Raw genomic sequence first — 18,014 nt, forward strand, 5'->3', positions numbered from 1 at the left:
ACTGGAGAACATGTACCTTGGGGATGGCTCCTCGGCGTGTCTGTAAGAATCTTTAGATTTATGTGTTTCATGCTCGTATTCTCATTCATATCTTAAGATCCTCTCCCGTGGTTTTTGCGATGTTAAAATTTTGTTTACCAGAACTCTTAAATCCTGGAAGTTCATGTTCCAAAGATGACAAAATTAATTTGGAAGCTAGCTTGTCAGTGAACCTGAAGAACTGAAAGGGATTTTGGTGGGAAATTCTTCAGGCTGTAGGTGACCCTCCACAAAAAAAACCCCTCCGCTCAACCCAGGCGCAGTTTAGTCGCTTGCAGCATGTGGAGACATGTGGAGATGGCTTCTGGATCGTTGGTGTGTGTTGACTGGCGGGTGAATGTGAACGAGTCGGTCCCTGGCAGTTACGTGAACTCAGGCCGAGGTTGGGTCAGTAATGTGTGCGCCCCATCCCTTTCCCACCCGAGGGTCCCCGTGTGCCCCGTGCCCAAACCTGCCGACCGTGCGACGGGGTGAAGCTGCTCCTGCCGGGCCGGGGATGGCCTGTGCAGGGTGGGCTTCCCGCGCGCCCGCCTCCGGCGTTCAGGCGCTCTGCACACGCTGGCTTTTGACAGATCTTTAGCTGTTGTAGGAATGAAAGTCTGAACGGCCTTCGTAACGAGTAACAGTAACGGTCACCAACGCGGAGTCATTCTGTATGTCATTTACTTCATGCCACATGCGAAGGGGTCTTCTTCCGAGAGGATCTCTGAGCGGCCCTAATGGGACAGCCCTTTACAACGGCTGGGGGTGGGAGCGAGGAGCGTGCAGTTCCGTAACGACTGTCTTCGCGTCTGTGCAAGTTTTGGCCGGAGCTCTCCGTGGCTGTGCAAGGCTGTCGGCGCGATTCAAGCCGTGCCGGAGCTCTGCGGCTCCTGCACGGCGGCGTCGGCTGGGTCGGCCTCCCGACTGCGCCGCGGAGGGCACGGGCCCGTGGGAGCCCGTCGTGGCCCGCGTGTCCCCCACGTCCCGGGAGAGAAGGGGCCGGGGCGCAGCCCCGGGCGCTTCCGAATGAAGGCGGCGATCGGGCGCCGGGGCCGGCGCTGGAACTCCCGCAGCACCTCGCGGGGCGCCCGGAGCTGGTCCCCTTGCAGGCGGCCCAGGAGCACCGCGCAGACGACGGCGGCCCAAGCGCTGCGTCAGCCCCCGCCTCGCGCGCCGCGGGGCAGGCAGCCACACCGCTGTGCCCGGCGCGGAGCTAAGGCCGGGAGGGGGGCGAGGCGGGGTTTAAGCTTTGTCTTCCCCAGCGCGCGCCCAAGCCTTCCAAAACCGACCAGTTTTTCACGGAGCCACGAAATTCGTTTTAGTGTGCTTTTGCAGATGAAATCGTTGGGAGTGCCTTTTTGGCTTCCCTTCAGGTTGCCCACATCTCACCCCAGGCCGAGCCCTCGGGCGCGGGCGGGAGGACTCGCCTCTCAGGCCGCACGGCCTGCACAGGGCCGCGAACGCCGTGGACTCCATTTCGATGTTCCTCACGCCGGCGTCGTAAGCTCTCTTTAAGTACTCTAACTTTTCTTCACTGGAAAAAGAGCACAGCGCTCCATCTAATCTCCCCTGACCTTGAAAGGAAGCAGAAAGGTGTCAGGGCTGGCCCTGCCTGGGTTCACAGTCACAGTGAGCAGGGTGTAGTTCCAAATGGAAAGTCCAGCAGTGCCTACGGCTTGTCTGAAGCCAACTGAGTTTTCCTTTGAACAGTTACTTATCTCGTATTAATCTCAGTGTTTACAGCCAGTGTGCTGTGCTGTCTGAACAGAGGAGAAAACTACACAGGTTTTAACATTTGTAAGAAGGACGAGTAAGCACACACGTGTTAAGTACAGGGGGTATATTGCACTCTGCATGGGCAGCTCATCACAGTTTCTCTGAGGTCCACAGCGTGCGTCAGCTGTGAAGATCTGCCAGGTTAAATCTAAAAAATGCCAAATTACTGCGGAAGAAGTGCAGCAAGCTGTACAGAACGGGAAAAGTGGGGAAAGGAAAACCCCCTTAATTTAGGTGTGATTTTCCTTCAGGGGCAGCCACGGCTGGCAGGCAGCGAGAGCTGCTTGTGCGTGGCGTTCCGTGCCCGGCTGGCACCGGTGCGGGCCAGGAGCCGGGGCCCGGGGCGCTGGTGCTCCCTCCCTCCCTCCCTGCCCGGCGCGCCTACTCCGCTTGCACAGTATGTAAAGTCCTTGGTGCGAGCCAGAGCTGTACCTGTGGCTGTGCTAACCCGGGCAGAGTGCTTCATTTTATTGCTGTTCCCACTGTTAATCCTCTCGAACGGCTTTTTGTTTAAATAAAACATGGCCTTGAGCAATACACAGATGGTCGCATTTGCAAGCAGATCCAAAGGTTTATAAATAGTCCTCAGGTTATTAATTCTTCATTTGTTACATTTCGTCTACTCTGCAATCACCATTTAATTTTGCAAAGGAAAGGGTTCCAGAGTAACCTAAGTTTGTTTACGTAAATGTCACAAGCTTCCTGACATTTTTCTAGTGTTTGATAGTTCTGAAGTTACAGCCTTGTAGGAAGCACCTCGGCATAACCCATCTGCTAGGCTTGCTGCAGGAGTGAGGACGAGGGGCTGTTTTCTTTGCCAGGGTGCAGCCGCTGGCCTCCCGCTTTCAGAGCGGCTCCAGGTAACGGCAGGACCGGGGGGAGGAGGGGCCCCCCGGGGGTCTGCACCATCCCAGGGAGCGACCACGGCTGGGTGGACCTTCGCTCGTGAGGCACAGTCAGCCAGAGCAGCGCTGGCCTTGCCCGTGACATTACAGCACTTAACTGCCAGATGCACAAGAGACCAATACACAGAGATCTTCCCTGGCAAAGGGCCGAAATGGGTATTGCGTGTTCTGAAGGTGAGCACTGAACAAGCTCTAACCTGTCCCGTGGGTCTGCTCCCGCAGCCCTTCCTCGGCTTTGATAGTGTGGATAGTTTAGTCTACATAAGCATGTAAAGACTTGGCAGTGTATTTGGGGGGAGGAAGGACAGCCAAAGATCGGTTTACCTTCGTAGAAGTCGTAGGTGCACATGGTATGGCCGATGAGCGTGGGAAGGTCAGGAATCTCCTTGCTGCAGGTGAGTAGCTCCTCCGCAAGATCCTTGTCCAGCTCAGGGCTCCGCACCACCACGTCATCCAGCACGACCTGCTCAAACCGCGGCGTGAAGGAGGGGTCCACCGCTGTGTCCGTGATGACAACAGACCCGGCCTCGATCCCTGTGGAAATGAAGGCTGAGGCTAAGCCAGAGCTCGTAACACGTGTGACCTGCTGCAAAGCTTCAGCATGACAGAAAAATATCTACAGATACATATCTGACCGTGGGATCGTTCTTTTTAGTGAGTAAAACAGATGTGAGAGAATAATTGAAATTCGTGCAGTAGCACGGATGTACAAGTGAAATGTACAGAATCGGCGCATGATGGGTGATTGTGGGAACGTGCTGAGCAGCAGCATTTTAATTGCTTCTGGCTTGCAGAGATCACGCCCCGCCAGCAGCTTGTGCAGACGTGAGCGCATCGCTGCCCTGGCCGGGGGTCCCAGCAGCACAGAGGACTGCAGGCACCAGGACAGCTGGGAGGATCTCAGAGCATGAGAGTGACTTCCAGTCAAGTGTTTTCTGTTTGAAATGTGCTACACAATTGTGAATTCAAAGCATGTGTTCGTTACGAAAGTGTGCACTCTGCTAAGCCAGTTGCTAGAAGTTTGCTGGGTGTTAAACCAAAACCAAAATATCATGTCGTTTGATACTTGGTGGTCTGACAAAATACTAAAGCTCATAATGGCATGACCTATTGCTGAGAATTTTTTCTATTAATAGCGGTTTTGCTCTGAAAAAAGACCATGGATACCTTACCTAAGCCTCCAGAAGTACCGATGTGTATAATAGTGACGTCTCGGCATTTTGCATGGTGGAGCAGTTCGATTAGTTCATGAAGCATGATCAAAATGGAAGGGATGCCCATCCCGTGCTGTTGGAAGGAGAGAAAAGAAAAATGTCATTCCCCGTGATGCTGTGGCAGGTGGCAGGTAGGTGACTGCGACAAGCTCAGGGTTACGCGATGGCCTCTTTCTGCTGATGAGGCCAACGGCGATTTTTGGAGGGGGGAGAGACATCTTGGGGTCTTTGTAGCCTGCCCGGGTCAAGCACCTAACCCTCTTCTCGCCTTGATGCCTCTAAGGCTGCTCTTATCGATGGAGCTGGCGTCCATCCCGGGGGACCGGTACGTCAGGCGCGCCGGTGGTGTGTCTCCTTCAAGACAGGTCTCTCCGCAAACGCGTCCCAACGCTGAGCGCTCCTTCCCCTTGCGTCGCCCACCCAACCCCACGTGCTGGCTTCCCACTGGTGCTCTTGGGGTGGTAAATGTCAGCGAGGACCACGCGAGCCGCTGCTGCTCCGGGCACCTCCCGGCCCCGCGCCCCACGCCGGAGCCCCTCTGCCCGTGTCGCTGGGCGCCGCGGACGGCGGGGGGGCTCGTGCCCCTCGGTGGGGACCGGTTTCGGGGTCGGGCGTTTGCCACGTGAAAGCCTCGTGCCCCGCAGGCCGCTGGTCCGGTCCTCCTCGCTGGCTCACATCACCCGTCCCGGTGTCCTGCCGAGCCCAGCGCCTGCCTGCCTGCCCGTGGGCTCGCCCCGGCCCCACGGCCCCTCCTTGGGCTGGCAGATGTTTTGCAGATTGAGCTGTCGAGGCTGCCTTTGCTTTCTGCCCAGGGCTCCCTCACGTGATCATCTTAGTTTTCTGCTCCATCGCCTCATCAATGTCCTTTTCTTGGCTTCACCTTTAAAAACAAAATGTGTTTGGTGGTGTCGGGTTTGGTTTTTCCCATGAAAAATGCCTCACATTTTTTTGGTTTTGTTACCGTGTTCGAAAACCTGAAGGAAGCATATGTAAAGAAGCACAGTTAATTTAGCGTATGCAGTCAGTTCTCATATTGCTTTGTCTCTTTTCCTTTGACTGTGAGACTGATGGTCTATTAGGCTTTTATCATGTTTTAAATATGAAAACTTTTGCATGTTGTTATTCTGGAACATCAGCCTGACTTATTCGCCAATGCCTAAAAAATTTATTCTCATTGTAAGTATTCAAAGCAGGAAACTGTTCCTGCCTCCAGTATGTTTGAGTTCATTTGTGTTTCTAAGCAACTTGCAAAAATGCGATGTTGGCAGCTGCTCTGCACAAAGCGATTTGGGGGAGGCTCGCTGCGTGCTCTGCCCCGTGTGCCCCCGCAGGGGCGAGCCTGGGGGTCGATGGCTTCTACATTGGTGCAAAACCGGAGCATGGCCAAGAGCTCAGCGTAGGCTTTTCTTCTGGCTGTGTCACGGCTGCTGCCAGACCGGGGAATAGCAAAACTTGCAGGGTTTTTTCCCCTTGGATCCTGTCAGATTGATTGCCTCAGGCTTTTCCATCAGTCAGGTTTGGTTTGGTTTGGTTTGGTTTGGTTTGGTTTGGTTTGGTTTGGTTTGGTTTGGTTTGGTCAGAGGGACCAAACGTGAGCTCGGTCATGTGAGCGGTGCTGCCTCCTGTGAATCAGGCTTAAGGACTAATCTCGTGCCCAAAGAAATGACGGCAGGACCGAGCTTTGGGGCATGAGCACTCACCAGCACAGCCTGTATTTTCTTCTTCCTTTGTGCAGCGCCAAAAATTCTGCTCTTGAAGAATAACTAAAAAAAAAGGCAAGGTTTACTTTAGAGCTCACATCAGTGTAATACTTCCAGCAAGAGTTCATGCGTGGTGGGAAGTGGTCTTTGCCTCTCGAATTGCCGTACTGCTGAGCTGTGCAGAATATGGGCATCTTCATTTTTAACACAGTGCTTTATAAACCGGACATGCAGGGCGCCGTCACGCGGACAGAAGCAGCTCTACCATGGCTGCACGGTTGCACTGGTGATAATGGCTGGAAACCGAAAAGAGGAGATAAAATCTGGCGGTGGGTGTTGCGGGAGGGAGAGGTGGTGCCGGCCCCCCCTCTGCTGCGGGGGGAGACGGGGCCCCCGTGCCAGCGGCAGTGGGCGCTGGGGCGGGGGGTGCACCGCGCGCGGGGCGGGGCAGGGCGGGGCGGGGCGGGGCGGGGTGGGGCAGGGCGGGGCAGGGCGGGGCGGTACTCATGCTGATGGAGAGCACCGGCCCAGCCCGGTACATGGCGTACCGGTCCGACCCCGCGCAGATGTCGGCCAGGTCCTCCCCGTCGCCCGCCAGGCCCAGCTCCTTGTGCATGAACTGGGCAAACGCCCTCATCCTGTTCGGGCTGCTGCCAACGCAGACAAACTGGGTGTAAAATAGGAACGTGTTGGCACAGTCTGGCTGAAATAGGTACCGAGATTCACTCTTCATGTGGCAGTGGTGGGCTGTGCCAGACACGTCTCCCCAGAGAGCGCAGTGGGATGCTGCTTCCTCGAAGGCAGTCGAGGGGCATCGGAACACCCGAGGGTCTCAAAACCAGGAGCTGACGCTAAAAGCAAGCTCTTGCTCCTTTAGGGTTGACTACGCTAGGTCCAGACAGCTGTACAGCTGCACATACTCGGGTATCAGCCCCAGGCCAAGACAATCTAAAATAATTCAGCAAATTTAAGCTATTAGTATTCCTACTGACAGCAAAGCAAAACCAGATGTTCGAGTAGCTTGTCATTTAATTTATTCTATCAACAGTGCCAACTGCAATTAGTGAGCACTGCTGATGACACAGAGGCTGTAAAGTCGGGGAGGGAAAAGGACAAATTTTACATACTGAAGGGAAAAATGCTCCCTGAACGTAGGAGGGGGACCAGCATGCGGCTGCAAGGGCAGTGCTGCTGGTGCGGCTGGCGGCGGTGCAGGGGAGCGGGACCCTGCCCGGGGCACCACGGCTCTTCCCCCCACACCACTGGGGAAATGCTCCAGTTTAAAACGGAAGAAGATGCAGTCGTGACAGGCTGGTTTTGACAGCAGGTCTCAGCCAAAAATAAGACATCCTCTTTCCCTTGTCTCCAGTAGATGACGATCAGATGCTTTGGACAAATGCTTCCTCCGTCTGTCCTCCAATGTGGGGGCCAATATAAAATTAGGTTTTATGGAACTACAGGTTTTTAAAAGGCTAATTTTCTATTGGGATTTCTGACTAAAACAAGCGAGGATGGATGACCTCCCTGCCCGGGCTAGCCCGGGTGGCTGATTCCCTTTGCCGAGCAGCCAGACACTGTCCCCGACGGGAGCATCCGCGGCAGGGGGGCCCCAGCATGGGCCGGCAGAGCTGTGGGACAAGGGGCTGGGGAGCCCTGCGGGGCTGGGAGCTGCTGCCTCGCTTTTGCACCTGCTATTTACCTTTATGTCCCCAAACATTGCCGGCAGGTTGTGCGTCTTTGTTCCCAAGCCCAAGTGATAGAGAACGTCCTCCTCCATCGAGGCCAAGTGCGGGTTTTTAAGGTGGACAAGCCCACTGCTGCGGGGAGATGGGGCGAAGATGGGTCAGGGGCACCGGGCCATGCCCGCAGGAATGGGGACAGGGCAGGACGGGGCTTGGGGTGGCCTGGGAGCCCCGTGAGGGACACGCACGGCCCTGGTGTCGGGGAAGGGACGGGACGGGCACGAGCCAGCTCTGCATGGCGTCTGGGGTGGCTGCCTTTCCATCAGAGCCCTGCTGTCACACGAGCTGGCCTCCTCCTTCCAGCCATCGCTATTGGTGACCTCTTTGACATCTCTTTTATTACGTCTGGCTATTTGGCAAAAAAGCTTCCTCAGTAGTTATCATCAGTTTTGTCAATGGCAACCTTAGCTCTTTCTTTCATATAATTCTGCCAGAAATATCTAGTGGATAATGTACTGTGCTATTTTGTATGTGACAGCTTATTAAGCTCCTAACAAATCAGGATTTTATATTTATATTGTCCCAAATAACTGCCCAGCAGTACAAGTGCAAATTTAAATTCAGATTCTGCACACAGTGGGAGGCCAGTTTGCCTTAGCTTTCCACCAGCTTTAATAGATGAAAAGCAACTAAGTAACAATAGAGGTCAATTTTATAAATAAGCCTTAAACAAAACCCAGAGAACATTTTCCTTGTCTTACTAAAACAAATTCAAACCCTCCTCTGTTACTCACCCGGAGCAATCTGTTGTTTCGCTCATAGCTGCTTTACCAGAGTCAGCTGAAAGCGATACTCTGCAGAAAAGGCGAGGAAAACACCCCGCTATTTCTTCAGCTGTTGGGTTTTGGAGCTCAGAAGAGGTTTTAAGGGTCTCTGCAGGGGGTTAAATACCCTTTCCTGCTTTGTGCGGCTCCCAAGATCAACAGTGGCGGGTCCCCCTCCACCCGCCTCCCTTTGCCCCATCAGGTGCCAGAGGTTCCTCCTCGGGGCCAGCGCCGCGGTTTGCCCCAGATTGGCTGTTTTTGCAGGTGTGTCCCCGTTAACCTCGACTGGCCTCCTGCCGCCGGGGCCGGTGACCCGCTGGCCCGCTGGCCGCCGGGCCGCGTGGCAGGCACACGTGCGCGCCGGCTGGCCCGGCTCCGGCGACGGCTTCGTGCCCAGGGCTTGCCGGCGTTCCCCGCCGCGGCACTCCTGCCCCGGGACCCGGCCGGCACTCCCACCCCGCACCCGGGCTTCGGGCACTGCCCTCCCCTGACCCCGTCCGGTGCAGATTGGAAACCACCCCGCATTTTTCCTGCGTGCATGAAGAAAGAGTTCAGTCCGTAGCAAACCTCGGCGGGCTCTGCGAGGGGTGGTGGTGTGCTGGGAGCGGCTGTGCCGCAGCTGCAGCAGCCTGTGCCTGTGCGGGTGCGGGGTCAGCCTGCCCGGGCGCCTGGAGGGGACATGCTGCCCGGGGGGGACAGCGCTGGCTGCAGGGTCGGGGCTCGGCTCCCCAGCCCTGGCCAGCCTGGCTGAGCAAAGGGGTCGCGGAGACCGGGACACCCTTCACGTTTGGAACTGTCATGGTCCTCCCAGGTGGCCCGGAAAACTGTCGGAGGAGGAAAACGCTCACAAAGGAAGCGCCAAAAGATGGATGTGCCCATTCCTGCTAACCTGCAGCTTCACCCTCCTGGCTCTTGACACAAAAAAGGTGACTTGCAGTAGATTTGTTGCTCTCTTTGTCTAAGCTTCCCGGAAGGCAGCACTGCTGATTACCACAGCGGTGCCTGGGTGCGGCGATGGACAGAGGCAGGCTACTGCCCTTCAGAAATGGGTCCCGAAGCGGCCAGTCCTGGCCTGGGGAGGCTGATTCCAGTCTCAGCAGCGTCCAGACAATGGTGTCTGCTCTCGCTGCCGGCACCTGACTCCATCTCAGCCCTCCGGGGCTGCCTGTGGCGAGGGCTGCCCGGGCCCCGGGTGGCCGGCTGGCTCCCCGGGGCCTCTCTCCAGCACAGCCCTTCCCTCAGCTCAGGACCCCCCTTTGGTGCCGCCGTGCCCCCCCGGGGTCACTTCTCAGACCCCCTTGAAGGACACTCACGCAGCAGCCCGTCACACCTAAGTGCCCGATGCCAGCTGCGGGTGTCACAGCAGTGCCTGGGGACCGTCCTCATGCGGCACGGGCCGTGGGGCGTGGGGCGCGCGTGGGGCGTGGGGCGGCAGCACGGCTCCGAGCTGCGGGAGCTCTGTCCCGGCGCGTCCCGGGTTCGTCTCGCCAGCAGCGAGCGGGTGTTTGAGAGGGAGGCGCGCAGGCACCCTGCGCTTCAGGAGCGGGAGCAGACTGGAGACCCTGGTCCTGCTGCCTGTCCTGACACGTTGTGAGACGATGCCCTGGAAGATATTTTAGGCAGCGGCTGGAGGGGCAGAATCTGGCATTTGCTATTGGCCTCTGGGAATGGTAGATGAAAGCTCTGGTTAAGAAGATGAGTGCCAGGTAATTAATTACCATGGTGACTGAACCAATAAACACCTCTGATTTCAGTGCAGATTTTGTCAGCGGATGCTTTTGATCTGCTGCCATCTCGGATCACTTCTCTGTGATTTATCTGATCGCCATCACAGGTCGCCCCAGCTGTTATGGCAAATGCTCGTCCTGGCAGTGAGTGGCAGAGAAGCACGAGGAGTCTGCAGAAGCGGCCAGCATGCTCGGTACAGCCTCCGGGCAACCTTAATGGCCTACAAAGGTTTTTATTATTTTCTTTTTCAGCTTTGACAATTTTTGTAATTGGAGCCATGTGAACATGGCAGGGCCTGGCTGGCCGTGGACTTTGCAAGCTGAACTGTTGAGATCTGGGGTGGGGGCCAGGACCCCCGGGGGTGGCCAGGCAGGCTGGGCGGCCTCCCCCAGCAGAGCTGATGCCCCCAGTTCAGTAGTTGGTCCCCTGCCATCCTGCCTTCAGCCGGTCGCTGCCCGTGCCCCCACCCCCCGGGTCTTGGGCCGAGGGCCGAGCTTGCGACATTGGGCAACCGGTGGTCCAGAGTTAGCCCAAAATCGGCACAAAATCCTGCCATTGGCTGAGTGCTCGGCTCTGACCGACAGGTCTTCTACGTCCCGGGCTGTGAGGTGTCTCATGAGGGGGGGGAAGGGGCTGCTGGGCTCACCCCCTGCTCCTGCTCACCTCCCCCCCCCGCTGCCGCGGCATCCCCCCGTCTTTTGGACTGGTGCTTAGGGACGGCTCCAGCTTCCTCCAAAGTGATTTGCAAAGCTCACTGCTTCCAGATGCCTTTACCCGTCATGCATGGTGGTTTTCTTCTTTGCCATTTAGCTGGTTAATAAGCACTAAAAATAAATGAAAGAAAATCAAAGCACGATTGCTAACCATTCAAAGCGACAGCCCTAGTTAAAAACATATTGTGTGTGGCCTGCTTGCAGCACAGCATCCAGGCAGTAACGCGGTCCTGTTTTGCTAACAGGGCAGGGAAGCTAATTGCTGTAAATGAGGCAGCCTTTTGCTGGGCAAATACCCGTCCAAACCCTTAGAATTGCAAAACACTGTCTAAAAGCAAATAAGCATTACAAACCAGTAATATAGAAAAGTCTATATTTGGTATCTTGCCCACAACAGGGTCAGGATGGATCTGAGGAGGGATGGGAGCAGAGCCCTTATGGATATTTCAGACTTGCTGGAGTCATACCAAAGTCAGGCTGGAATGATTTCTCTGCTCTGATGAAGTTCTCCCCTCCCTGGATGCTGTTAACATATGCCTGCCAAAGAGGACTTATTACTGATGCTCCACAGCACTCCTGAAGAATAAGGATCTGGAGCCTCTTTTTCCTTTTCGAGTGCACCAGATTGCACCATGAGGTACGCAGAAAAAAGTTTCCTCGGGGCTGCACACACATCTTCCTCCTGCAGCCTTGAACTGCCTAAGTCACTCGGTGCAATTGCTGTGTTTTTCAGCGTAAAACTCAATGTTTGGGGCACATTGCAGTTAATGCAGTGATTGTCGTGCAGCTCTTCCCAGTTTTGTCCAATTAGCGTTACTTGATTTAGAGGCTACAATAGGAAGGTTTGCTACTTGCAAACGGCAGCTGTAAATGCTTTGGGGGAGGCGAGCTCGCGGTTTAGGCTCCCTGTGGCTTTGCCTCCTTCCCCGGCGCCCGCTTGTTTGTTGGAGGGACGCGGGGTTCCCCTGCCCCGCGCCCACCGTTAGCACCCCTCGCTCCCCCTGGGAGCGCCTTCCCGGCGGGGGGCTGCGGCCCTGCGCTGGGGGGAGCCGGGGCCCTTACCCGCCCCGTGTGAGGAGGCTCAACAATTGTTGTTGTGGATGCACGAAGGAGAGGGAACAGCTTGTGCGTCGAGGCCAGGTGAGCCCGTGGGATGAGCGGGCACGAAATCACCTGCTTGCAAAGGGAGCGGAGCTGACAGGGAAGGAACGGCGCAAATCCTCGCCCCTCCCTGTGGTTTTCCAGCGGCTCCAGCGCTGACTTGCCATCCGCAGCCCCGAGGGGGTGAGGAGGAGGAGGGACGTGGGTCTCGGCCCGGTGAAAGGCCGGTCCTGCAGCGGCTGAGCCCGTCCGCGGGCGCCGGGCAGGGGCCTCCCTGGGGAGCAAGCGTTCAGCGGCGCTGGAGGGAAGGGCAGGATGTGGCAGAACGGCGGACAGACAGACAGCTGCCATCACCTGAGTGACCCTGCGGCGGGGCGGGGGCGCGTGTGGCCCCCAGCCGGCGTGCTGCCCTGGGCAGGGGGTGCTGGCCTGCTCTGACAAACGCAGCGCTGCCGTGCCTGCCCGCCTCCACCCTTCACGGCGGAGCATCTTCGGGCACGCCTGGCGAGGTCTGCACCCGCACGGTTGTAAACCATCCCGCGATAGAGCAATTTCCTGGAGCACATGGACGACTTCTTCAGTTAAATATTTACTTATGAACTAAAAATAATATTCCAGCACACCCAGCTGCCGTTCGTAACATCCTTGCCTGGTGGTCAGTGAAACCCCCATCCCCGCTGGCGCAGCCCGCTGCCCCCGGTGTGCTCAGTCCCGGGCAGGGAGACCCCCGCACCCTGCGTGTGGCAAAGGGGCAAGATTTCGGAGGGCAGCCCAACTCTCAGAGAGACAGAAATCTCCTGGAGCCATAACTCTGCCTGGAAAGGCAGGCTGAGAAATCGTGAGTAAGCAATGTTCCTGGTGGTGTTTGTCCCCACTGTGTTCAAGGTAAAAGGAACAAACGTGTTCTTTTTAAGTAAACGTGTTTGCACCAGGGAAGCAGTTGACTTGTGCTTTTGGCTTCCCAGAACTGCTCTTGAGGGGAAGGGAGAGCAGGGTCCAGCGCCTGCCTCTGCGCAGGTGGGCTCCCTGCCCGGCCCGTACAAAAGGTCCCTCGGGTTTGGTTCCCTCCTTTGTGATTATCTTGCTCGTGGTCCTTCTCCTTTAGGATGGTTTTAAATATATCCTGAACTGAAGCGTGGCTGTTCTTCTCTCACTGACTGTAGGGCAACTCGTATGTTCCAGGCATGGTTTGCTGTCCTGCTGGCCATGGCAGAGGCTGCAGGGATGAAACAGGATAGGATAGGATAGGATAGGATAGGATAGGATAGGATAGGATAGGATAGGATAGGATAGGATAGGATAGGATAGAATAGAATAGAATAGAATAGAATAGAATAGAATAGAATAGAATAGATTTTGAGTTTAAGGGGACCTACAGTGATCATCTGGTCCAACTGCCTGACTGTTTTCTTCTTTTTCGAGGCAGGGTGGGGAAGTGAGGATGGTGAGAAGTGGAGATCGTTGCCCTGAGCGAGTGTTTGTTTGTGACTGATTCAGAGCTAAATTCAGACTTACTGAGTGCCAGGCGGTAGAGCTGTTAGCATATGTGCTAAAGGATGACAAATAAAGCATGATGAAGTATACGGCAGAATAACATATGGTAATCTAGACAGGCTCTCAGCAAGAGAAGAGCTTGGGAGAGCCAGCACTCCTGCACCCATCCGACACCTCTAGTCATGTTAAATGCTGTTTTAAAATAGACAGCCGCATGTCAGCCTTTGCACGGCAAAAAGACATTCCACCCGCTGCGTCCTGCCCGAGCTGCTGTAGTGCCTGCTCCAAGCAAGCCTGAGCGGTTTCGTCTCAAGTCAGCTCATTTCTGGCTTCTCTCCTGGGGTGCCTCTGTTGCAACGCTGTGCTCCCCGAAGCCGCCGATAAACGAGATATCCCAAGGTTTGGGGAGCAGCCCGGCCGTGAGCGAGGGTGGCAGCCCCGTGCGGCGGCGGGTGTCGGGGCTGGGCAGGAGGGGACGGGCTGTGCTGGGGGCAGGAGCAGGGGCAGGGGCAGGGGCAGGGGCAGGGGCAGGGGCAGGGGCAGGAGCAGGGGCAGGGGCAGGGGCAGGGGCAGGAGCAGGGGCAGGGGCAGGGGCAGGGGCAGGGGCAGGGTCATGAGCAGGGGCAGGGGCAGGAGCAGGGGCAGGGGCAGGGGCAGGGGCAGGGGCAGGGGCAGGGTCATGAGCAGGAGCAGGGGCAGGAGCAGGGGCAGGGGCAGGGGCAGGGGCAGGGGCAGGGGCAGGGGCAGCGGCAGGGGCAGGGGCAGGGGCAGGGGCAGGGGCAGGGGCAGGGGCAGGGGCAGGAGCAGGAGCAGGGGCAGGGGCAGGGGCAGGGCCAGGGGCAGGAGCAGGGGCAGGGGCAGGGGCAGGGGCAGGGGCAGGAGCAGGAGCAGGGGCAGGGGCAGGGGCAGGGGCAGGGGCAGGGGCAGGGGCAGGCTCCTCCACCACCGGCACCACGGTGTGCCTGAGCCCCTGCCCGTGCAACTGCATTAGTGTCAGCTTTTAAATTAGCAGTTCTGGTTCGTTAGCAGAGGGCTCATGAAAATTCACAATCTAAGAGATGTCTGGTGTATTCCTCTCGTAATGATTTCTGGCAATCAGTGTGAAGGCACAGAAAAAGCACTGGGGAGAGTTTTTACCTGACAGAAACAGGGCTGTGTGCCAACAGTACAGAGCTCTCCCTCCCCCTTTCCCTGGCCCCTGCCGTGCCCCTTCCCTCCCTGAGTTGCAGATCCAGAATAGCAAACAAGGTGGGAAAAATGTAGATTTTTATCAACTGTTTGCTCTGGTTCTTTGGTTTGCCTTGTTTATTATTGGTATAAATCTGTTCCTGGCTTCAGGAGAAGTCAGTAAAACTCTCTCTGAAGAAACCAGGCACCGCAAATCCTTGGGGCACGCAAATAACTACAGCTTGTCAGGACACGTTTTCCCCTGAGGTAAAACACTGTCGTAAAGCCATTTATTTCAGGCAGAAATCAGCTGCCTGACGTGTGTAGCTATTCAAGGAGCCACTGATCCACCAGTGCCTGTGTTCGCTGCACCGGAGGGGCTGAGCACTGCTGCTTCATTGCAGGAACGTTTCTTTGAGTTCTGGATAAGGTTGAGTCACTTTTCCCTCTGTACCCACCCTGCAGCCTTGAACACAGTGGGCTGGCTCCCTCCTGGGGACGGGCAGGGAGTCTGCCCGCTCTGCAGACGCCTTTCTGCCCAAATCCTGCCCGGGCAGACGGGAGGGTCTGTGCCCACGCACTGTGGAGCCGTGCCCGGCCGGGCTGCCCAAGGGGTGCGGGTGCCAGGGCAGCACGCTCGCGCGCTCGGGGGGCACCAGGCTGGCCCCTCATGTGCCTCGGGCCAAAGCTGCTCGGGTTGGGTTTAAACCCGCCGGTTTCTGGCTTTGTTGCAGGGTCACAGGGCCCAGCCCGGTTGCAGCGGCTCCGTCGGCCTTGGCACAGGCGGCCGCATGGCGTTCCCCTCCGGCACCCCCCGGGGTCTGTCCCGCCGCTGTCTGCGCCGTCGGCAGCGTGAGGGTCCGGTGCAGTTACCCGTATGGCTGCTGCTCATCGGGCCCTTCCCTGGCAAACCTCCCTCCCAGGCCCGGCACATAGGATCAGCTCCAACCGCACCCGCTGGTTTGGCGTGTCGCTTGTCCCAGTGCCGAGTTCCTTTTGTGCCTTCACTCAGGATGGAAATTAAAGTGAGAAGAAAGCTCAGTGGCGGGGGTGTTTGGAGGCAGGGACCCCACGCCCGGGCTGGGTCAGGTTTCACCCTGCCATCCTTCAAGCTGCTCCTTGTTCCTGCTCACTGCGGCCACCAAATGCGCTTTGAAAGCGCGAGGGCGGTGCAGCGGGTCCCTGGGGCTGTGGGGTGAAGCCACGGTGAGCCCACATTTGGGGATCGGCTGCTACTGCCATGCTGGACCCTCAGCGTGGGGCTGTGTGTGGGGACGGGCTGGGGGGGGCTGTGCCGCCTCTGCCCCGAGCACAGGGACCCCCGAGCCCCAGCTGGGCTGGAGCCTGGCACAGCACCGTGCTGCTGCGCCGCGGCCGGCACGGGGGGGTCCGATCCCTGAGATTCTCCCGTGGACGCCAGAACAGCCCGTGGCAAGCAGAAGCCTTGTCCGTCGGCTCTGTGCTGTGCTGCCTATGGAGGGTACGTTGTTTGTGCTGTTTGTGTCGTGTTGTTTGTGCATCATTCAGCGTGACGGGGAGGGTGGTGCTGGGGACGGTGGCTCGGGAGCCCACGGTGGAGACGCTCCCGCGGCAGAGGGAGGACGGGCTGGAGGCGTTTGCCGTGGGGCTGGGCCTCGCCGTGCCCCGGGACGGGTGCGAGGCACGTGGGCGAGCACGAAGGGCCCGGGACCGGCAGGTCTCTCCCAGCCAACCCGTGTTTGCTCAGCCCTTTCCCACTCCATCCACTGCTGGTCTGCTCTCCCGTGGAGGAGCTCCTCCGCTCCAAGAGGAGCTGGAGACGGGCCATCCTGGGACGGGGCTGCTCCTGGGTGCTGGTGCTGCGATGTCTGGGTTTCACACGTCTCCACGCCACCCCGTGAACGTTCACCCGTGGTCCAGCCGCCGTCCCTGTCCTACGCAGCAAGAAACTAAGGCAAGGCTTTGTCATTAAGCTGTCTGCTCCCCTGCGCCTCTCTGTAGTAGTTAGCTGCGCCAGGCCCTCGCCAGCTGCGGGGATGTCACCGCCAGCAAGTTCTGGGCTTGCTCCGTCCCCAGTGCAGCCAGCAGCAGCCCCTTCCCAGGGGCTGCCCAGCTCCCGCGGAGCTGCCAGAGAGCCGAGAGCCCCCGCGCCGTGGGGAGGGGTGGAACGCTGCCCGCTTTGCCGCCACGGAGCAGGGAAGCGGCTCTCCCTCGCCCGCGGGGCCGGCTGTGGCCAGAGCGTGCACGGCCTCGGCAGAGCTCCCCGACTCCCAGCACCGGCGAACGTGCCCCTCCGCTCGCTCCCCTCCTGCCCAGCCTTCCCTGCTCTCCGGGCTCAGAATCCAGATGGTGCCTGGGTTGGTTGTTTGTTTCTTTTTTTTTTTTTTCCTTCTTCTTTTTCTTTTTTTTTTTTTTTTTTTTCATGAGTATTTTTATCCTTTCGTCCTTCCCTCGCTAGGCTTGTGGGTGCATGTTGCAGACGCCGGTGCCTGTGGGTGCAGGCAGAAGGAGGGAGGGCTGGGAGGAGGTTTTGACCACAATAAGGCAAACGACCCAGGGCTTGAGTGGGGTTCATAAAGCTGCTGTGCTTGTCGAGCCCAACCACAGCTCAGAAACAGGACGAGAAACAATTTTTCTTCAGGTGACGTACAGGGGTTTGCCTGCCCGTGCCCCCACCCTGTCCCCTCCACAGCTGCCTGCTCCTGCCCGCGCTGGCGGGGTGCCCGTGGCTGGAGCGCGGGGAGGAGCTGGTCCCCAGCCCCGGGCAGCGCGGGGGGGCTCGATGGCCGCTGCCGCATCGCTCCGGGTGCTACATCTGTTAGGATCTGAGTTTGCTCCTCGCACAGCTGCTCGGGCAGTTTCCTACACCCACAGAGAGCTAGGAGGGATAATGACAAACCCAACCCAGCTCCATTATTTTAAAATGAGGTGTCCAGACCTTACCGTATCTAGGTTTATTCAGAAGGAAACATATAAAGAGAATAAATACTGCTTTCAGAGGAGGCATCCCAGTCCTGCCGGTGCTGGCTCTGCGTTTCAGTGCCTGGTGGACTCATGTGCAGGGGCATTGCAAAACCATCCCTGCCTCTGCTCCCTCTTCCCTGTACCCTGTTCGACCAAGTGGGCTTGAAATGTGTAGGTTTTTTTCCCTTTCCTTGCCTTTTCCCTGCATTTATAATGATTTCTCTCCTTACACATCTCCTTTCCCATCCTTGGCCACGTGTCCCCATGGCCTCCCCACTTCTCCTCCATGGAGGCTGGAGAAGGAGGGTTTGTCCTGCATTCCTCCCCCAACCTGCCGTCCCACTCCACGGGCGTGGGAGCCCCAGCCCCCAGATGCTGTGCCAGCTCTGATGGTGGAGATGGAGACAGGTGAGAGAAGCAGGAGAGGTTAAAAATAACAACATGAAAATCAAGCTGGTTTCTTGCAGCCTTCAGCACATCTCCTTGCCTTTCTCTGCAACTCTGAGGACCAAGGACCTTCATGCAAGTAAGTGATCTTGCAGCTTTATAGCTTCACCAAGGTCTTTACGGTTTCAAAACGCCAAACATCGTAAGGCTTCTGCTGAGTTCTTGTGGTCCACGAAGGCAGGGATTTAGCAAGCCACAGGCTAAGAGTGGAGGCTGAAGGGGGGTAGAAATAAACAGTGATGGGGCCTTAAGGGTCCCCACAGCCACGTGAGCTGAGTTTGGGAAATGCCCGTGGAAGG

The 18,014-nt window shown here is 57.5% G+C and overlaps 2 protein-coding genes across 5 annotated transcripts in view; one reads left to right on the forward strand and one right to left on the reverse strand.

Annotated features, from left to right (window-relative positions):
* CCDC148 (coiled-coil domain containing 148) overlaps positions 1-18,014 on the forward strand; it is a 107,079-nt gene that overhangs the window by 78,902 nt on the left and 10,163 nt on the right. The window contains exons 17-18 of one of the 3 annotated variants that reach the window (XR_004407007.2): positions 8,934-9,048; positions 9,957-10,222. The exons of 1 other annotated variant lie outside the window; for it this stretch is intronic. The gene's annotated coding sequence lies outside the window, so the exon portion shown is untranslated. Of the gene's footprint in view, positions 1-8,933; positions 9,380-9,956; positions 10,223-18,014 lie in introns of those variants that run through there. One more of the 3 variants, XM_032992675.2, reaches the window with a different exon arrangement.
* On the reverse strand, positions 845-17,125 carry UPP2 (uridine phosphorylase 2). 2 transcript variants are annotated; one of them, XM_042784263.1, is made up of 7 exons: positions 16,717-17,125; positions 7,316-7,428; positions 6,116-6,283; positions 3,875-3,989; positions 3,027-3,236; positions 1,445-1,595; positions 845-1,170 (listed from the first exon to the last, which is right to left on the reverse strand). In XM_042784263.1, exons 1-7 carry the CDS (start codon positions 16,877-16,879, stop codon positions 885-887), a joined length of 1,206 nt encoding a protein of 401 aa, XP_042640197.1. In that variant the 5' UTR covers positions 16,880-17,125; the 3' UTR covers positions 845-884. The 2 variants fall into 2 exon arrangements, with proteins under 2 accessions (XP_042640197.1, XP_042640198.1); XM_042784264.1 differs by lacking the exon at positions 16,717-17,125 and adding an exon at positions 8,093-8,118 and having other exon boundaries at positions 7,316-7,433.

This window comes from Tyto alba, unplaced genomic scaffold, assembly GCF_018691265.1.
Source record: "Tyto alba isolate M040663 unplaced genomic scaffold, T.alba_DEE_v4.0 Super-Scaffold_7, whole genome shotgun sequence".
Taxonomy (NCBI): Eukaryota; Metazoa; Chordata; class Aves; order Strigiformes; family Tytonidae; genus Tyto; species Tyto alba.

Bases quoted from the DNA above. Each gene is read 5' to 3' on its own strand.
- UPP2 (XM_042784263.1), bottom strand. From the start codon at position 16,879: ATGAACCCCACTCAAGCCCTGGGTCGTTTGCCTTATTGTGGTCAAAAC. The intron at 3,237-3,874 runs GTAAGGTATCCA...TCATTTCCACAG, and splicing joins CGGTACTTCTGGAGGCTTAG to GGATCGAGGCCGGGTCTGTT. The intron at 1,171-1,444 runs GTCCTCCCGCCC...GGGCTGACGCAG, and splicing joins CCGTGCGGCCTGAGAGGCGA to CGCTTGGGCCGCCGTCGTCT.